This window comes from Mizuhopecten yessoensis, unplaced genomic scaffold (genome assembly GCF_002113885.1).
Source record: "Mizuhopecten yessoensis strain PY_sf001 unplaced genomic scaffold, ASM211388v2 scaffold715981, whole genome shotgun sequence".
Lineage (NCBI taxonomy): Eukaryota > Metazoa > Mollusca > Bivalvia > Pectinida > Pectinidae > Mizuhopecten > Mizuhopecten yessoensis.
Window position 1 is genome coordinate 56,481 of NW_018479888.1, and position 18,065 is coordinate 74,545.

An 18,065-nucleotide genomic window follows, 5' to 3' on the forward strand; every position below is an offset into this window, starting at 1 on the left:
TTAATAATTATCCTTTAGTGCTGTATTAAATGTGTATTACTGTTATATGTATGAATAGAAACTTTATTTTATTGCTGACATTAGTATCAATGTGGCTTGTATTAAGGAATTTTTATTTTTCATATAACGTAATGCTTTTTTTTCATATAATGTAATGCTATTTTTTTTTCATAAAGTGTAAATATCAATATTTAATGATTATTTTCTATTACTTACTGCTGTATCAAATGTGTATTACAGTTATTATATGTATGAATAAAAACTTTCTATCCATTTTATTATTGACTTTAGTATCATATCTACAAAATGAGTTGACATTCTTAGTTGAAACAGGCTATAACTAAACTTCAAAGGATTTCCTATATAAACACCTTCCTTTGAATTTTCTAGAGTTGGTATTCGGGGAATGAGCCCATGGGCCATACCTATATATTACGCATGGTTACATTTTACGTACGGAAGGTTAACCTTATTGTCATGCACGTGATCAACCTTTGAAAGTAAACCTTTCATGATTGAATGCGATAATGGTTAACAAAAACGTGACATATTCTATAATGCGCCGTCCATGAAAGGTTTACTACGTGCAGATTCTTTCAAATGAAATATGCATGTTTACCGTGTTGTCTTGCCCTAAATGACTTGCATGAACGACTGACCGTGAAGCAACACAAAAACAAAAACAATACCCACTTTCTGTCTGCTCCATTGTATAGCTTGATCTCCCGACAAGAATGCCACCAGCGCGGGACTTCCTTTCGGAGTTGTTGCATCGAACACACCAGACAGAGGGCCTACGTCACATCCGCTTATGTCACTAGGACCGCCATACGTCAACGCCTCTCCAGATTGGCCATTGGACTTCCAGAATGCCTGTACATCAAGTTATTTTTTGCGTTAGAAAACAAAAGGAATTCTGCATTTTTTATCAAAACTTCAATATGAAATTGAACATTGAAAATAATTTATGAATTATTAATTATGGTATGAATGTATTATTTTTTTTGCTTTCACACTTTATAACAATAACATAAACGTCATTCATTCCTTAAAATTACATTCTAAAACCTATTTTTGTATTCTGTATGTATTGACAGTAAAAGTGGGGTTTTTCTGTTTGACAACACTCCTAACAATCTTGGTCACTTCAGTGATTGGCTCATAGCTATCCGCCATGTTCTTTGAAGCTTACTGTCAAAAGTACATCGACTAATTTAAAAGAAAGATGGGTCTCCTCCAGGACAATTCACTATGTATCCATTGCATTGGTCGGCATATCCCAGTGGCGGATCCAGAGACCTACCTAGGGGGGGGGGTCAATGTTAGAAAAATTGAGGAAAAATGTGAAAATATATGATTTTTAAAGAAAATTCTCAGGGTGGGGGTGGGGGGTGGGGGTTTCCTGAAGCCCAAAAAAACCCTCTGGGTCCGCCACTGGATAATCCATACATAAAGATCAGATTATTTGTTGGTCCTAATGACCTATCTTGTGTTGATAATAATACTCATACTAATACAAAAAGATCAGACTATTTGTTGGCCCTACTGACCTATCTTGTGTTGATGGGCCATTAACCATGTAATAATACTAATACAGAAAGATAAGACTATTTGTTGTCCCTACTGACCTATCTTGTGTTTATGGGCCATTAACCATGTAATAATACTAATACAGAAAGATCGTCTATTTTTTGGCCCTACTGACCTATCTTGTGTTGATGGGCCATTAACCATGTAATAATACTTATACAGAAAGATCAGACTATTTGTTGGCCCTAATGACCTATCTTGTGTTGATAATAATACTCAGACTAATACAAAAAGACCAGACTATTTGTTTGCCCTACTGACCTATCTTGTGTTGATGGGCCATTAACCATGTAATAATACTTATACAGAAAGATCAGACTATTTGTTGGCCCTAATGACCTATCTTGTGTTGATGGCCCATTAACCACGTAATAATACTAATACAGAAAGATCGTCTATTTGTTGGCCCTACTGACCTATCTTGTGTTGATGGGCCATTAACCATGTAATAATACTAATACAGAAAGATCAGACTATGTGTTGGCCCTACTGACGACCTGTCTTGTGTTGATGGGCCATTAACCATGTAATAATACTAATACAGAAAGATCAGACTATTTGTTGGCCCTAATGACCTATCTTGTGTTGTAGGCAATTAACCATGTAATAATACTGATACAGAAAGATCAGACTATTTGTTGTCCCTACTGACCTATCTTGTGTTGATGGGCCATTAACCATGTAATAATACTAATACAGAAAGATCGACTGGGTAGATACATTGAGAACGTAAACAAATTAAATAATGTGACAGCTCGTCCGACCTGAGAGGTCGATTCAGAAAAGACCTGCTTTTACCAAAATCTTGTCGTGAGAGGCGACTTATGCGGGAGACTCTCTTGTAGCATTCTATTGTACCAATCTGAATTTCCAGACTATAATATATATGTTTGAATCCCCCCATTTGACTCGTTGGAGTAAATAACTGTAAAGCACTTTAATTTTCGCGTAAATTCCCAGAGACCTTGTTCAAAAATAAAATGTTCCGCGGAAAACTCTTTTTAATAACATTAACGGAATGAAATATCCCGCTCCTGTTGTATTACCTCCTCGTACGTTATAACGACTTTGATGCAGTTTCCAAAAGGCATCCATTTCTCTATCTCTCTTCGCTGTAAGGACAGCTGGGGCTCAAACTGTATTTGTCCTGTGAAAGATCAATATTACACTCCAAATAATTGTCGAGATGGACAGAGTTCCTTTGCTGCACCTGACTGTCTGGGAAACTGGTGAAAGGCATACCTATAATTAATTGGTCCCTGCAAGTAGGTCGTAAGAATTGTATTTGCTGTCCCTAGCATATTGCTTGATCGTAATAGGTGACTAAATTTGGGATCTTATCTTTTCTCTTCTTTCTAAATAACGTTCTTCTTCCTAATGTCTTCCTTGACAATGCATCACTTTTGGCCTTTAGCTGAGCGTTCGCCCCTGTGAGGAAGGCTTTAGGTTCTGTCCCCTGGCCGAGACATACCAACGTCTGTAAAAATGGTAGTTTCTATTCCTGCTTAACGCTCAGCAATTTAGGAGTGGGACGACTGGTTCGCCCGGTGTCAGTATAATGTGAACAGGTGGAGTGTCATCCTAGGTGTATTCGGACCTATGTTTCAGTGAGGTAGGACTATAAACTCGCTATCACAAGGAGACAAACACGAACATATCGCAGCCTCCCAAAACACACACGCATGCATCTTGCACACAGGGGAGGCCGTCCTAAAATGACCATAGCTGTTAATAGGACGTTAAACAATACAAACCAAACCAAATACTCATAATTCACTCACTTGCAACCATCGGCGGTGCGGCCATCACTGCTCGCTTACAGCTCACTGTCAGTCCATTCTGGCATTTCAGTTGAATGCTTTCCTCACTCTGAAACAAGTATATATTGAAAGAAAATTTACGGGTTTTAACGTTTTAAGTTATAAATTGGTTGTGTATCAGTAATATTTGTATTATTTTTACATCCTGTATTGCTTTTTGGACACAAAACGTTGAAAGGCTCAATAGGAGTGGTCTTACAAAATAGTAAGATTGGAGAACACGAAGCAAACGAAATGTTAAAAACACAAAATTGGATCAGGATTATTGGTGCTGTTTCGGACATTGGTATTTCAACCTTATCGTAATATACCTCAACAAATACCCCAACATACCGCCTCCATCACACTACATACATCACACACGTGTTCTTACTAGATCTTAGCTGTTAATAGAGCTCGAAATCCATTCAACCAAATCAAACACTTGTCGTCTATGTAAGATATTGATATCAACATCTGAGGCGACTTATTAGGGGCACCTGCTGGGGTGGTTTCATTAGAAATTTGAAAATAACCAAGAATATTCCTTTAATATCTCAACGAATGTTTCGTACAGGCGACTTATGTGGGGGCCCCTGCAGGACTAGGGGTGGTTTCGTTAGAGTACATTGTAAATTAGCCAAGAATATTCCTTTAATATCTCAACGAATGTTTCGTACAGGCGACTAATGTGAGGACCCTGCAGGACCAGTTTTTTTTGTCCCTGTCACCTACAAAAAGGGACATTGACCTAATGTGATCCGCCGCTTCCACTGCAACACTTTGGATATTTTTTAGTTTACTATCTTTCCTGTCTACTTCCGTTCTTTTTTCTTCCCATTTTCTTCCATGATGTTTTCAAATGGTAGTTGGTACTCCCTGCTTAACGTTCAGCATCAAAGGTGATTGCACGAACTGATTCACCTGTTGTCAGTATAATGTGACAGGGCGTTATGCTGTGCTGGGTGCCTTCGTCATGGTATTTCAGCGAGATTGCACTATAAAGTAAACCCATATCCGCGCTATCACAAGAAGACAATAACTCAAACATACCTTGTCTGCGGCAAACATTCACACATGCACGCTTACACAACACACATGGGGGCACGACCTTAAATGACCTTAGATGTTGCAATAGAACGTTTAATAAAATAGTCCTCATATATTGCTGACTGATACGGGACGTTTAATACCAAACAAAACAAAACACATTGCTCTTTGTATTTTCGACAAAAGGTTGTTGAATATTGTTTAAAAACATCAACAACATACACGGACATTTACCTGTATCACCTTAGTAACAGCGTGCTCCAGCAGGACATTGTCTGTCCCGACTTTCTCCGCTAAAATCTTAGAGATCTGCTGCGTTCCTCCCTGTAAGTAAATGGTTGGTACACACTTATATCCGGGTACTACGTGCAAAACAAGCTAATGAGTGAAGCTCCATCACATATATCCCGTAGAGTATTGTTACATGTATAAACTCACTACAAACCTGTTTATGGAAGTGAGGACGCCAGTCTAAGATTATTTGATCATAGGGTACATGTGCGATCCCGATATAATATTGATGTCCCTCTTTGTATACAGTAACACCAAACAAGAAGTTCCTACCTTGACTTTTAAACTCTGAGCGGAGTCTTCATTTGTTTCCTGCATGGCCATTAGTCCACCGGCGGATGACACCGTACTAAGGAAGTAAAGAGTCGATATTTGTGACGGTTCCATGGTAATCAAGGAACGAATCAAGGCCGCTATTGTCTCGTAGGCACCTACACAAAGACAGGTATACAGAGTTATAGCCCCTACACACAGACATGTATATATAGTTACGGCCCTTACACACAGACATGTATATAGAGTTACGGCCCCTACACGAAGTCAGGTATATAGAGTTATAACCCCTACACACAGACATGTATATGGCGTTACGGCCCCTAGGAACAGACATGCATATAAAGTAACGGCAATTACACACAGACATGTATAAAGAGTTACGGCTCAAACACACAGATATGTATATAGAGTTACGCCCCCCCCCCTACACACATACATGTATATAGAGTTACGCCTTTACACACAGACATTTATATGGAGTAACGGCCCCTACACACAGACATGTATATAGAGTTACGGCCACTACACACAGCCATGTATATAGAGTTACGGCCCCTACACACAGACACGTATATAGAGTTATAACCCCTACACACAGACAGGTATATAGAGTTACAGCCCCTACACACAGACATGTATACAGAGTAACGGTCTCTACTTAAAGACAGGTATATAGAGTTACGGCCCCTACACAAAGTCAGGTATATAGAATTACAGGCCCTACACAAAGACATGGATATAGAGTTACGGCCCCTACACACAGATACGTATATAGAGTTATAACCCCTACACACAGACATGTATATAGAGTTACGGTCTCTACACACAGACATGTATATAGAGTAACGGCCCCTACACACAGATATGTATATAGAGTTATAACCCCTACACAAAGTCAGGTATATAGAGTTACAGCCCCTACACAAAGACAGGTATATAGAGTTACAGCCCCTACACACAGACATGTTTATAGAGTTACGGCCCCTACACACAGACATGTATATAGAGTTACAGCCCCTACATACAGACATGTTTACAGAGTTACAGCCCCTACATACAGACATGTTTATAGAGTTATAGCCCCTACACACAGACATGTATATGGAGTAACGGCCCCTACACACAGACATGTATATAGAGTTACAGTCCCTACACACAGACATGTCTATAGAGTTACAGCCACTACACACAGACATGTATATAGAGTTACAGCCCCTACACAAAGACAGGTATATAGAGTTACAGCCCCTACACACAGACATGTATATAGAGTTACGGCCCCTACACACAGACATGTATATAGAGTTACAGCCCCTACACACAGACATGTTTATAGAGTTACGGCCCCTACACACAGACAGGTATATAGAGTTATAACCCCTACACACAGACATGTATATAGAGTGACGGTCTCTACAAACAGACATGTATATAGAGTAACGGCCCCTACACACAGATATGTATATAGAGTTATAACCCCTACACAAAGTCAGGTATATAGAGTTACAGCCCCTACACAAAGACAGGTATATAGAGTTACAGCCCCTACACACAGACATGTTTATAGAGTTACGGCCCCTACACACAGACATCTATATAGAGTTACAGCCCCTACACACAGACATGTTTATAGAGTTACGGCCCCTACACACAGACATGTATATAGAGTTACAGCCCCTACACACAGACATGTATATAGAGTTACAGCCCCTACACACAGACATGTATATAGAGTTACAGCCCCTACACACAGACATGTATATAGAGTTACAGCCCCTACACACAGACATGTATATAGAGTTACAGCCCCTACACACAGACATGTATATAGAGTTACAGCCCCTACACACAGACATGTATATAGAGTTACAGCCCCTACACACAGACATGTATATAGAGTTACAGCCCCTACACACAGACATGTATATAGAGTTACAGCCCCTACACACAGACATGTATATAGAGTTACAGCCCCTACACACAGACATGTTTATAGAGTTACGGTCCCTAAACACAGACATGTATATAGAGTTACAGCCCCTACACACAGACATGTTTATAGAGTTACGGCCCCTACACACAGACATGTATATAGAGTTACAGCCCCTACACACAGACATGTTTATAGAGTTACGGCCCCTACACACAGACATGTATATAGAGTTACAGCCCCTACACACAGACATGTATATAGAGTTACAGCCCCTACACACAGACATGTATATAGAGTTACAGCCCCTACACACAGACATGTATATAGAGTTACGGCCCCTACACACAGACATGTATATAGAGTTATAACCCCTACACACAGACATGTATATAGAGTTACAGCCCCTACACACAGATATGTATATAGAGTTATAACCCCTACACACAGACATGTATATAGAGTTACGGCCCCTACACACAGACATGTATATAGAGTTATAACCCCTACACACAGACATGTATATAGAGTTACAGCCCCTACACACAGACATGTATATAGAGTTACAGCCCCTACACACAGACATGTATATAGAGTTACAGCCCCTACACACAGACATGTATATAGAGTTACAGCCCCTACACACAGACATGTATATAGAGTTACAGCCCCTACACACAGACATGTATATAGAGTTACAGCCCCTACACACAGACATGTATATAGAGTTACAGCCCCTACACACAGACATGTATATAGAGTTACAGCCCCTACACACAGACATGTATATAGAGTTACAGCCCCTACACACAGACATGTATATAGAGTTACAGCCCCTACACACAGACATGTATATAGAGTTACAGCCCCTACACACAGACATGTATATAGAGTTACAGCCCCTACACACAGACATGTATATAGAGTTACAGCCCCTACACACAGACATGTATATAGAGTTACAGCCCCTACACACAGACATGTATATAGAGTTACAGCCCCTACACACAGACATGTATATAGAGTTACAGCCCCTACACACAGACATGTATATAGAGTTACAGCCCCTACACACAGACATGTATATAGAGTTACAGCCCCTACACACAGACATGTATATAGAGTTACAGCCCCTACACACAGACATGTATATAGAGTTACAGCCCCTACACACAGACATGTATATAGAGTTACAGCCCCTACACACAGACATGTATATAGAGTTACAGCCCCTACACACAGACATGTATATAGAGTTACAGCCCCTACACACAGACATGTATATAGAGTTACAGCCCCTACACACAGACATGTATATAGAGTTACAGCCCCTACACACAGACATGTATATAGAGTTACAGCCCCTACACACAGACATGTATATAGAGTTACAGCCCCTACACACAGACATGTATATAGAGTTACAGCCCCTACACACAGACATGTATATAGAGTTACAGCCCCTACACACAGACATGTATATAGAGTTACAGCCCCTACACACAGACATGTATATAGAGTTACAGCCCCTACACACAGACATGTATATAGAGTTACAGCCCCTACACACAGACATGTATATAGAGTTACAGCCCCTACACACAGACATGTATATAGAGTTACAGCCCCTACACACAGACATGTATATAGAGTTACAGCCCCTACACACAGACATGTATATAGAGTTACAGCCCCTACACACAGACATGTATATAGAGTTACAGCCCCTACACACAGACATGTATATAGAGTTACAGCCCCTACACACAGACATGTATATAGAGTTACAGCCCCTACACACAGACATGTATATAGAGTTATAACCCCTACACACAGACATGTATATAGAGTTACAGCCCCTACACACAGACATGTATATAGAGTTACGGTCTCTACACACAGACATGTATATAGAGTTATAACCCCTACACAAAGTCAAGTATATAGAGTTACGGCCACTACACACAGACATGTACAAGTAGTTACGGCCCCTACACACAGACATGTATACCCCTACACACAGACATGTATATAGAGTAACGGCCCCTACACACAGATATGTATATAGAGTTATAACACCTACACAAAGTCAAGTATATAGAGTTACGGCCACTACACACAGACATGTGTATATAGAGTTATAACCCCTACACACAGACAGGTATATAGAGTTACAGCCCCTACACACAGACAGGTATATAGAGTTACAGCCCCTACACACAGACAGGTATATAGAGTTACAGCCCCTACACACAGACATGTATATAGAGTTACGGCCCCTACACACAGACATGTATAAATAGTTACGGCCCCTTCAAACAGATATGTGTAAAGAGTTATGACTCTACACACAGACATGTATATAGAGTGACGGTCTCTACACAAAGACAGGTATATAGAGTTATAACCCCTACACACAGACATGTATATGGAGTAACGGCCCCTACGAACAGACATGTATATATAGTTACGGCAATTACACACAGACATGTATAAAGAGTTACGGATCAAACACACAGATATGTATATAGAGTAACGCCCCCGCCCCCCCCTACACACATACATGTATATAGAGTTACGGCTTTACACACAGACATGTATATAGAGTTATAACCCCTACACACAGACACGTATATAGAGTTATAACCCCTACACACAGATATGTATATAGAGTTACGCCCCCCCCTACACACACATATGTATATAGACTTACGGCTTTACACACAGACATGTATATAGAGTTACGGCCCCTACACACATACATGTATATATAGTTACGACTCCTACACACAGACATGTATATAGAGTTATAACCCCTACACACAGACACGTATATAGAGTAACGGCCCCTACACACAGACATGTACAAGTAGTTACAGCCCCTACACACAGACATGTATAAATAGTTACGGCCCCTTCAAACAGATATGTGTAAAGAGGTATGGCTCTACACACAGACATGTATATAGAGTAACGGTCTCTACACAAAGACAGGTATATAGAGTTATAACCCCTACACACAGACATGTATATAGAGCTACGGCCCCTGCACACAGATATGTATATATAGTTACAGCCCCTACACACAGACATGTATATAGAGTGACGGTCTCTACACACAGATAGTTATAACCCCTACACACGGACATGTATATAGAGTTACGTTCTCTACACACAGACATGTATATAGACTTATACATGTATATAGAGTAACGGCCCCTACACACAGACATGTATATAGAGTAACGGCCCCTACATACAGACATGTATATAGAGTTACGGTCTCTACACACAGATATGTATATAGAGTTATAACCCCTACACACAGACACGTATATATAGTTACGGCCCCTACACACAGATATGTATATAGAGTTAAAGCCCCTACACAAAGTCAGGAATATAGAGTTACGGCTTTACACACATACATGTATATAGAGCGACGGCCCCTACCCACAGACATGTATATGGAGTAACGGCCCCTACTCACAGACATGTATATGGAGTAACGGCCCCTACACACAGGCACGTATATATAGTTACAGACCGTACACACAGAAATGTATATATTGTTACGCCCCCCCCCTACACACCGACATGTATATAGAGTGACGGTCTCTACACACGGATATGTATATAGAGGTATAACCCCTACACACACAGATATGTATAAAGAGTTACGGCCCAAACACACAGATATGTATATCGAGTTACAGCCCCTACATACAGACACGTATATATAGTTACGGCTCCTACACACAGACATATATAGAGTTACGGCCTCTACACAAAGACAGGTATATAGAGTTAAAGCCCCTACACAAAGACATGTATATACACACAGACATGTGTATAGAGTTATAACCCCTACAAACAGACATGTATATAGATGTATATAGAGTTATACCCCCTACACACAGACAAGTATATATAGTTACGGCCACTACACACAGACATGTATATAGAGTTACGGTCTCTACACAAAGACATGTATATATAGTTACGCCCCCCCTACACACAGACATGTATATAGAGTTACGGCTTTACACACAGACATGTATATAGAGTTATAACCCCTACACACAGACATGTATATAGAGCGACGGCCCCTACACACAGACATGTATATATAGTTACGCCCCCCCCCTACACACAGACATGTATATAGAGTAACGGCCCCTACACACAGATATGCATATAGAGTTACGGTCTCTCCACAAAGTCAGGTATATAGAGCTATAACCCCTACACACAGACATGTATATAGAGTTACGGCCACTACTCACAGACATGTATATAGAGTTACCGCCCCTGCACACAGACATGTATATATAGTTACGGCCCCTACACACAGACATGTATATATAGTTACGCCCCCCCCTACACACATACATGTATATAGAGTTACGGCCCCTACACACAGACAGATATATATAGTTACGCCCCCCCCTACACACATACATGTATATAGAGCTACGGCCCCTACACACAGACATGTATAAATAGTTACGCCCCCCCTACACACAGACATGTATATATAGTTACAGCCCCTACACACAGACATGTATATAGAGTTACGGCCCCTACACACAGACATGTATATAGAGTTACGGCCACTACACACAGACATGTATATAGAGTTACCGCCCCTGCACACAGACATGTTTATAGAGTTACGGCCCCTACACACAGACATGTATATAGAGTTACAGCCCCTACACACAGACATGTATATAGAGTTACGGCCCCTACACACAGACATGTATATAGAGTTACAGCCCCTACACACAGACATGTATATAGAGTAACGGCCCCTACACACAGACACGTATATAGAGTTACGGCCCCTACACAAAGTCAGGTATATAGAGTTACGGCCCTTACACACAGACACGTATATCGAGTTACAGCCCCTACACACAGACAGGTATATAGAGTTACCGCCCCTACACACAGACATGTATATAGAGTGACGCTACACACAGACATGTATATATAGAGACATGTATATAGAGTTATAACCCCTACACACAGACATGTATATGGAATAACGGCCCCTACGAACAGACACGTATATAAAGTAACGGCAATTACACACAGACATGTATAAAGAGTTACGGCTCAAACACACAGATATGTATATATTGTTACGCCCCCCCCCCTACACACAGACATGTAGATAGAGTTACGGCTTTACACACAGACATGTAAATAGAGTTATAACCCCTACACACAGATATGTATATAGAGTAACGGACCCTACACACAGACATGTATATAGAGTTACGGCCCCTACACACAGACACGTATATAGAGTTACCGCCCCTACACAGAGACATGTATATAGAGTTACGGCCCCTACACACAGATATGTATATAGAGTAACGGCCCCTACACACAGACATGTATATATAGTTACGGCTCCTACACCAAGACATGTATATATAGTTACCCCCCCTACACACAGACATGTACAAGTAGTTACGGCCCCTACACACAGACATGTATATATAGTTACGGCTCCTACACACAGACATGTATATATAGTTACCGCCCCTACACACAGACATGTACATGTAGTTACGGCCCCTACACACAGACATGTATATATAGTTATAACCCCTACACACAGACAGGTATATAGAGTTACCGCCCCTACACACAGACATGTACACGTAGTTACGGCCCCTACACACAGACATGTAAAAATAGTTACGGCCCCTTCACACAGATATGTGTAAAGAGTTATGGCTCTACACACAGATATGTATATAGAGTAACGGACCCTACACACAGACATGTATATAGAGTTATAGCCCCTACACAAAGACATGTATATATAGTTACGGCCCCTACACACAGACATGTATAAAGAGCTATAACCCCTACACACAGACATGTATATAGAGTTACAACCCCTACACAAAGACATGTATATATAGTTACGGCCCCTACACAAACACATGTCTATAGAGTTACCGCCCCTACACACAGACATGTATAAGTAGTTACGGCCCCTACACACAGACATGTATATAGAGTTATAACCCTACAGCCCCTACACACAGACATGTATATAGAGTAACGGCCCCTACACACAGACACGTATATAGAGTAACGGGCCCTACACACAGACATGTATATAGAGTAACGGCCCCTACACACAGATATGTATATAGAGTTATAACCCCTACACAAAGACAGGGATATAGAGTTACAGCCCCTACACACAGACATGTATATAGAGTGACGGTCTCTACACAAAGACAGGTACTTATATAGAGTTATAACCCCTACACACAGATATGTATATAGAGTTATAACCCCTACACAAAGTCAAGTATATAGAGTTACCGCCCCTACACACAGACATGTACAAGTAGTTACGGCCCGGACACACAGACATGTATAAATAGTTACGGCCCCTCCACACAGACATGTATATAGAGTTATAACCCTACAGCCCCTACACACAGACATGTATATAGAGTTATAGCCCCTACACAAAGACATGTATATATAGTTACGGCACCTACACAAACACATGTTTATAGAGTTACCGCACACAGACATGTATATAGAGTGACGGTCTCTACACAAAGACAGGTATATAGAGTTATAACCCCTACACACAGATATGTATATAGAGTTACGCCCCCCCCTACACACACATATGTATATAGACTTACGGCTTTACACACAGACATGTATATAGAGTTATAACCCCTACAACGTATATAAAGTAACGGCAATTACACACAGACATGTATATAGAGTGATAACCCCTTCACAAAGACAGTTATATAGAGTTACCGCCCCTACACACAGACATGTACATGTAGTTACGGCCCCTACACACAGACATGTAAAAATAGTTACGGCCCCTTCACACAGATATGTGTAAAGAGTGATGGCTCTACACACAGATATGTATATAGAGTAACGGCCCCTACACAAAGACATGTATATAGAGTTACGGCCACTACACAGACATGTATATAGAGTTACCGCCCCTGCACACAGACATGTTTATAGAGTTACGGCCCCTACACACAGACACGTATATAGAGTAACGGGCCCTACACACAGACATGTATATAGAGTAACGGCCCCTACACACAGACATGGATATAGAGTTACCGCCCCTACACACAGACATGTATATAGAGTAACGGCCCCTACACACAGACACGTATATAGAGTAACGGGCCCTACACACAGACATGTATATAGAGTAACGGCCCCTACACACAGATATGTATATAGAGTAACGGCCCCTACACACAGATATGTATATAGAGTAACGGCCCCTACACACAGATATGTATATAGAGTAACGGACCCTACACACAGACATGTATATAGAGTTATACCCCCTTCACAAAGACAGTTATATAGAGTTACCGCCCCTACACACAGACATGTACATGGAGTTACGGCCCCTACACACAGACATGTATATATAGTTATAACCCCTACACACAGACAGGTATATAGAGTTACCGCCCCTACACACAGACATGTACAAGTAGTTACGGCCCCTACACACAGACATGTAAAAATAGTTACGGCCCCTTCACACAGATATGTGCAAAGAGTTATGGCTCTACCCCTACACACAGACATGTATATAGAGTTACAGTCTCTACACAAAGACAGGTATATAGAGTTATAACCCCTACACACAGGTATGTATATAGAGTTACGCCCCCCCCTACACACACATATGTATATAGACTTACGGCTTTACACACAGACATGTATATAGAGTTACGGTCTCTACACAAAGACAGGTATATAGAGTTATAACCCCTACACACAGGTATGTATATAGAGTTACGCCCCCCCCTACACACACATATGTATATAGACTTACGGCTTTACACACAGACATGTATATAGAGTTATACCCCCTTCACAAAGACAGTTATATAGAGTTACCGCCCCTACACACAGACATGTACACGTAGTTACGGCCCCTACACACAGACATGTATATAGACTTATAACCCCTACACACAAACAGGTATATAGAGTGACGGCCCCTACACACAGACATGTATATAGACTTATAACCCCTACACACAAACAGGTGTATAGAGTAACGGCCCCTACACACAGACATGGATATAGAGTTACCGCCCCTACACACAGACATGTACAAGTAGTTACGGCCCGTACACACAGACATGTATAAATAGTTACGGCCCCTACACACAGACATGTATATATAGTTATAACCCCTACACACAGACAGGTATATAGAGTAACGACCCCTACACACAGACATGTATATAGAGTTATAACCCCTACACAAAGACAGGTATATAGAGTTACGACCCCTACACACAGACATGTATATAAAGTAACGGCAATTACACACAGACATGTATATAGAGTTATAGCCCCTTCACAAAGACAGTTATATAAAGTTACCGCCCCTACACACAGACATGTATATGGAATAACGGCCCCTACGAACAGACATGTATATAAAGTAACGGCAATTACACACAGACATGTATATAGAGTTATAACCCCTTCACAAAGACAGTTATATAGAGTTACCGCCCCTACACACAGACATGTATATGGAATAACGGCCCCTACGAACAGACATGTATATAAAGTAACGGCAATTACACACAGACATGTATATAGAGTTATAACCCCTTCACAAAGACAGTTATATAGAGTTACCGCCCCTACACACAGACATGTATATAGAGTTACGGTCTCTACACACAGACATGTACATATAGATACGGTCTCTACACAAAGACAGGTATATAGAGTTATAACCCCTACACACAGACATGTATATAGAGTTACGGCCACTACACACAGACATGTATATAGAGTTACCGCCCCTGCACACAGACATGTATAAAGAGTTATGGCTCTACACACTGATATGTATATAGAGTAACGGCCCCTACACACAGATATGTATAAAGAGTTATGGCTCTACACACAGATATGTATATAGAGCTACGGCCCCTACACAAACACATGTTTAAAGGGTCGTGGCTCCAACACACAGATATGTATATAGAGCTACGGCCCCTACACACAGACATGTATATAGAGTAACGGCCCCTACACACAGATATGTATATAGAGTTACGGCCCCTACACACAGACATGTATATATAGTTACGGCCCCTACACAAACACATGTTTATAGAGTTACCGCCCCTACACACAGACATGTACAAGTAGTTACGGCCCCTACACACAGACATGTATATATAGTTATAACCCCTACACACAGACATGTATATAGAGTAACGGCCCCTACACACAGACACGTATATAGAGTTACGGCCCCTACACAAAGTCAGGTATATAGAGTTACAGCCCCTACACACAGACATGTATATAGATTTACGGCCCCTACACAAAGACAGGTATATAGAGTTACCGCCCCTACACACAGACATGTATATATAGTTACGGCCCCTACACACAGATATGTATAAAGAGTAATGGCTCTACACACAGATATGTATTTAAAGTAACGGCCCCTACAGATTGACACGTATATATAGTTACGATCCCTACACAAACACATGTTTATAGAGTTATGGCCCCTACAGTGCACTCCAACTTGCACGGTGTACAAAACGATGATTCTGTAAACACTGCACGAGTCCTGGTGTAGGGTGAATTTTACACTAAGCGAATTAGAACTCTGTCGGTGAAGGGCGAAAGTTTCCCGGTATACAATAACTATCTATGAACGTTAATGGAGAAAGAGGTCCCCAAACTCATGGCGCCTGGTATTCATGTTTCTCTCCTCAGTTAACTGAGATGAATTTAATTGGTAGTTTAAAAAACTTGTAATTTATATATTAGTCTTTGCTTAAGAGGCTTTCAATCTCCGGCCCTTGAATGCATTTTAGTTTTGTTTCATTTGATCGTAATTAAACAAAACAAACTCTTGTTGTCCTGATGTGAAATGGCAATAAGATTTTTAAACAGACCACGTGTCCACAGCGATTCCTTTAGGAACGTCTCTAGAGTTTTGGTATCCCACTCCTCGCCTCTACTACAGTTATAGGGATCCCCGTGGTCGACCTGCTTCTGGAGTCTCTCTACCTGGTTGATACAACACGTGTAAACATGGTTATCACTAAGGTAACCACTGGAATCAATCGCGTCACGTGAAACATTATATTTATATTAGTTTATCATTTGGTTCGTTACCCTTCACATCCACGTCACATGGAGATAACTTGATGTCTAGCATTTGTACAGAAGATTCTTCTGTAACCGATGAGAATAAACCGTTATCGCAAATGCTGATATGGCTATGAAACTCGTATTATAGAAAATGTTGGCTTGTTCAATGGGGACATGACGTCATAGAAAAATGATATAGCCACAAACATCACAGAAATTACATGGCGTTAAGGAATCTGTCAGTATGGCTAATCTAGACATGATGTCATAGAAAAATGATATAGCCACAAACATAACAGAAATTACATGGCGTTAAGGATTCTGTCAGTATGGCTAATCTAGACGTAACGTCATAGAAAAATGATATAGCCACAAACATAACAGAAATTACATGGTGTTAAGGAATCTGTCAGTATGGCTAATCTAGACATGACGTCACAAGTTCTTCCAATGAATTATAGGAGTAAATAAAGTATCCAACTGTAATATGAAAACAAAGTTTTCACTTTTGATGAAAATCAATACTGATAATATTTGGTGAATAAACAAAAAAAGAAGAAGATTATTTTGTTATTCAAAATTAGGGTTCAAACAACATGTCTTACCTTCCATATAAAAAACAAAAGGTCAATAAGCACAATCGGTGAAAGAGACGGAATCCACTTGAATCTTTGGACCTTTGCACTCCCAACCTGCAAAACCTTTGACCCTGTGGTGAATTGTGGGTAGGTTTCCAGCCCAAATTCCTGCAGCAAAGCCATGATGTCTTTCTGTGATCTTTAAATTTTGATAAAATGCAAATTAACACAGACGATTTTTCGTGTTGGCTAGTAGACGCAAACGATGTACGATTCTTCTTTTAATAACCAAAACTCTATCCAATAACCATTTCTGAACATTCTAAACGGGAATACAACTGCGGGTTGTTAACAAGACAACACACA

The 18,065-nt window shown here is 40.6% G+C and overlaps 1 protein-coding gene across 1 annotated transcript in view; it reads right to left on the reverse strand.

Moving 5' to 3' along the window:
• LOC110441471 (probable flavin-containing monoamine oxidase A) overlaps positions 1-18,065 on the reverse strand; it is a 31,029-nt gene that overhangs the window by 5,257 nt on the left and 7,707 nt on the right. The window contains exons 3-9 of the mRNA XM_021484623.1: positions 17,727-17,898; positions 16,923-17,037; positions 5,004-5,161; positions 4,674-4,763; positions 3,372-3,459; positions 2,637-2,737; positions 694-873 (exon numbers count right to left, since the gene is read on the reverse strand). Of these exons, the coding sequence (XP_021340298.1) occupies positions 694-873; positions 2,637-2,737; positions 3,372-3,459; positions 4,674-4,763; positions 5,004-5,161; positions 16,923-17,037; positions 17,727-17,898 (904 nt within the window). The remainder of the gene's footprint in view (positions 1-693; positions 874-2,636; positions 2,738-3,371; positions 3,460-4,673; positions 4,764-5,003; positions 5,162-16,922; positions 17,038-17,726; positions 17,899-18,065) is intronic.